The sequence below is a fragment of the Arachis ipaensis genome, chromosome B05 (assembly GCF_000816755.2).
Source record: "Arachis ipaensis cultivar K30076 chromosome B05, Araip1.1, whole genome shotgun sequence".
Classification (NCBI taxonomy): domain Eukaryota; kingdom Viridiplantae; phylum Streptophyta; class Magnoliopsida; order Fabales; family Fabaceae; genus Arachis; species Arachis ipaensis.
In genome coordinates this window covers 148,912,076-148,916,471 of record NC_029789.2, presented here as the reverse complement: position 1 = coordinate 148,916,471, position 4,396 = coordinate 148,912,076, and the positions used below count along the sequence as shown (strand labels likewise).

The 4,396-nt window shown below is 31.9% G+C and overlaps 1 protein-coding gene across 1 annotated transcript; it reads right to left on the bottom strand.

Moving 5' to 3' along the window:
* Window positions 557-2,189, bottom strand: LOC107641569. Its single transcript, XM_016345053.2, has 4 exons — window positions 2,185-2,189; window positions 1,636-1,682; window positions 913-1,550; window positions 557-749 (listed from the first exon to the last, which is right to left on the bottom strand). Exons 1-3 carry the CDS (start codon window positions 2,187-2,189, stop codon window positions 1,051-1,053), a joined length of 552 nt encoding a protein of 183 aa, XP_016200539.1. The 3' UTR covers window positions 557-749; window positions 913-1,050.

Here is a 4,396-nt window from a genome sequence, read left to right as displayed (position 1 = left end):
AAGACATAGTAATTTTAAAAGATTCACATTCCTATAATATTATTATTATTGATAAAAACATTAGTGCGTTCTAAATAAATAGTCAACCTCATTTTCAAGGTTAATTAGTCCTGGCTAAAGCCTATTAGGTAATATATCCATTAAAACCACTGACCGTAATGAACAATAATATTGAGCCATCAACAAAAAAATATAGGATGTTGGGAGCTGCTGAAATTTAAGCTACTGCTGATTAGGATCACGAATAAACTTGTCAACATCTTGCTCTATATGCAAAATTGGATAAATTAAATGAGAAAGTTTAGATCCAAAATATATAAGTGAATAACATACCACCATAAGTGAAATAATAAAGCCTTTAGAAGTTTAGAACAATAGCAAGTAAAATCATCATAGAAAGACCCGTAACACAAATATCTAGTATCATGAATATTTTATTGTTTTTTTATTGACTCATATGCTCTTATTGATTCACCTATTCTCTTTGACTAAAACTTGATATTTTCTCAATTTTGTGAATGAAAAATATTATAACCTAAAAAAGTACAAAATGATATATGAACATTGAAATCCTACTAACATGTCTAACTTTATTTAATAGCAGAATAAACACATCAGTATTCAAAATCTGATAAAATAAAGCATACATGAACAGGTTGAAGTTAGTCATTCTTGTTCGAATGGTGTTGTTGGGTTGCTTGGATTGGTCCCACCAGATAGCTTGGGCTCTTTCCTTGGAGAGATGCAGTCTGTAAAGTAATTTTGTTCTCAGATCTTAAGAATAACAAGTCTTTTAAAAAATAAAGAAAATTTATTCACCAAATCCCTAACAATGTTTTTGATGGATATAATTTAAGGGTAACTCTTACAGAATAACAAGATGCATGCTCACAAAAGCAACATTATATATACCTTGGGAGTATGGATGTTTGCGAGGCACTCCCTTGCTGAGCGAGAAAATAAAGGAGGTGCAGGGCATTTGGCGTCACATCGAAGATAAGAACCTTTGCTATCATTCATTCATTCATTCTCTTTGACATCACAACCTTCCTACGGGATGTCAGCATCCACTAATACTCCATTTACCACAATCTTGGATACATCCATATCATCCACATTAACATCCGGCGCAAGAGCCTTAATTTGACTTACAGCACGATCAAACCCTTTCCGAAACATCTCAAAAGCCATTGTCTCCTTTGAATTTTTAGCATCCTTTAATGCATTCTCCACCAGCTCACCCACCTTTAGAGTTAATGCCTCAATCTTCTCCATTACCTCTGACTCTTTTTCCTTCGGCTTCAAAGCCTCGGTCATGTCCTTCATACCCAATTCTCTAGCCTTATCCTTCAATTGAGAAACCTCCAGGTACTTATCAAGACCTACAACACCTGACTCTACCTTTCTTCTCTTTAAACTAATCTCCTTAGATTGAGCAACCTTGACCACATTATCTTTATCACCTTCTGTCGAAGGGTCGTCCTTCCCGGATGACCTCTTCCTGGAAAAGGCCTTCAGAGATGCCGAAGTCAGGGTGGGAACTTTCTCACCTACCAATATAAATCAAACAACCATGAGAACATAAGCACACACACAAAAAAAAAAGAAAAGACTACACCCTATCAATCTTCTTACCTATATGATCCTTCACGGCATCCCTGTCTATGTCCGACGTTCCCTTTCTGTATAATTTTTTTTAAGTTTAGTATAACATTATCATCGTCATTATATAATAAACATATTTAATATGTTATTTTATTTTTATTCAAAATAAAATGTAAATGGAGCAATTTGAAATGTATAATATTCTTGAGTCATAAAGAAAGAGACCTGAAAAAATAAGAACATATATAACTGTAATAGTAGTATGTTAATTTTATACTAAACTTTATATTATAAGGCTAATATATTTATCGACAACCTAGTATTTTACTAACCTCATTAGAAAAGCAATTAGCATATGATGTTATGCTCCATGTTACACATTTTATTTCAAGTGTGAAAGTATAGTTAATAAATTAGTTATATCTACGACAAATATTTGTACAAAAGTATAAATCATAACATGTTACTAAAATAAAAATACTATTTTCTTATCTAAACATTATTAAAAACTTGGTTGAATACGACATTTGTTGTTGATGAGTTTGGATTGCTGACTTCATCTAAAATTAGAATGTTCACGCCATTACGACTCTTAACTCTTGACAAAGCAACGTAAAGTTGCCCATTGATGAATACTAATTTTGGCAAGTAAAGTCCTATATGTGATAATGATTTACCACATAGTGAAATACCTTAGTTTTTCAATGTTTTTTTCTCATATATAGTATCCCGTCAGCCAATAATGTCTAAGTTGCATTCCAAGTATGATTTAATTTATTAACACTATTAGATATCAATAGCAATCACAAACAGTTTTCTTAATTGATGGCCAGACCTTATTAATAGCTGCAATAAATTTTCTATCATCACACAATAGTTCTATAAAATAGAAAGCATCTTGGAAGCTAGGATATGTAATCTCAGTAACTGTCCTAATAAATTCATATGTTGTGCAACCTTTTTGAATAATTAACAAATTTCTCATATAGTAGATATCACATATACCCGGTGGAATATAGTTTAACCTCCCGATAAAATACTCTCTTTTGCGTGGATATTATTCCCTTATTTTTTCTCTATCATAAACAAATTGATTTGGAAACTCAACATACATTAAAATTTGACCTGCTTCAAATTTTTTGTTGGCTTCCATCCATACTAACAACATCGTACATTTCCCTTTCTCTTGATCCATGACTTTCTCAAGAATGTCATCGTCTTTAAAAATGATATTTTGCTTTTCAGGTAAATAAAAGGTTAATCTCATCACTAAAGGCCATCTCCGATGAATATCATAAGTTAATGTTCTCTACACACTCTCCTGTGTAGACAAATACCCACAATCATAAAATTATTTAATCTCATAATACATTTTTTTAAGTATATATGCTTTATCTTTTATATTTTTAATACTAATATACCAATAATAACATTTTAAATAAAAAGATAGAAAAATATTTATTCACTGAAAATAATTTTTTCCTCAACAAATTAAAATTCTTCAAGCACAAAAAAGTTTAACATAAAAAAAAAATTCGAGATATAATAGATTTTTAAAAATTTCAGAATACGCACAATCATTGTCAAGTTTGTTTTAAAAAAAGATTTGTGAGGAGGATTGCACTTTATAATTTAGTAATTTACCAAAACAAAAAGAAACTGCGCACACCCTAACTCGAGAGAAAGAGAAGACCACTCACTCCCAGGTCGCAGCGATCTCCCTCTCCCTTCGATCGGACCCAGCATTTCGCTCCTGAAACCATTCCCTCCCTCTCCGATACTCTCCCGACGCAGTTCCACTATGTTTTCTGGTACGCAAAGCCCAACCTTCTCACCACACTTGTTATGTAATTTGATTCGCGATTTAACATCCATCTTAGAGAATTTAGGTAGTGCATGAAGAACCTACCAATTACAAGTTTTTACAACTTTACGTTGCTAAGGTTATGTAGTTTACAAGGATTCATATTAGGGCATAAACATGTTCTTGACTTTTTAACAGATTTTACTATAGATTTTTTTTGGGGGGATTCTGGCGGTACATTGTCTTTTCACCCGCATTCTTCTCATTTGTAGTTTAGGCCTGAAGATGCAAAGGTCCAGTTATAACAAATCATTGACTTCATTCCAACATGCAAGGAATTGAGTCATATTTTCAATCTTAGCAAAGTAAAGTTCATATTTTATCAACTTTATAGGGGAATTTTTTAATGTGGTTTTTTAATTGATAAGCTGTTATCGTCTTATAGTATAAGAGTTTCATGTGTAATTTTCTTCCTTCTATAGTGTCGGCGTGTATGGCTTAACTGTTTTTTGTTTTCTTCATTTAAGAAGTTTACCAATCTTGGCTGTGACTTTCATTTGTGTACATTCCGTAGAATGACGTATTAAAGGCAGGAATGGAAGTGGATCAGGCAGCAGAAAGAGTGAACACTAATTCTGGTGATGAGAAAAAACTCACTGAAAACACTAGCATGAATGGAAAAGCTTCGGAGAAGATCGAAAGCTGTAAGATATTTTCTATATAAATTACAAAATCACATTTATTTCCTCTGATTAAATTACAGTGGTTGTGAATATTTCCAGTTGTAGTTGTATGCTTAAAATACAAAAAAGTTATTTTGTAAATGATGTTTCAAAGTTGAACATTTTATATGTTATGATTCCTATTTGGCATACATGCACCAAAGAATTTTGATGTTGAATTGTTAATCTACGTTTTAAAATCCACATATATGGATTATTGAATGGGTTAGGAAGTTTTTACATTTTTCTCTTATTATTGTAATTG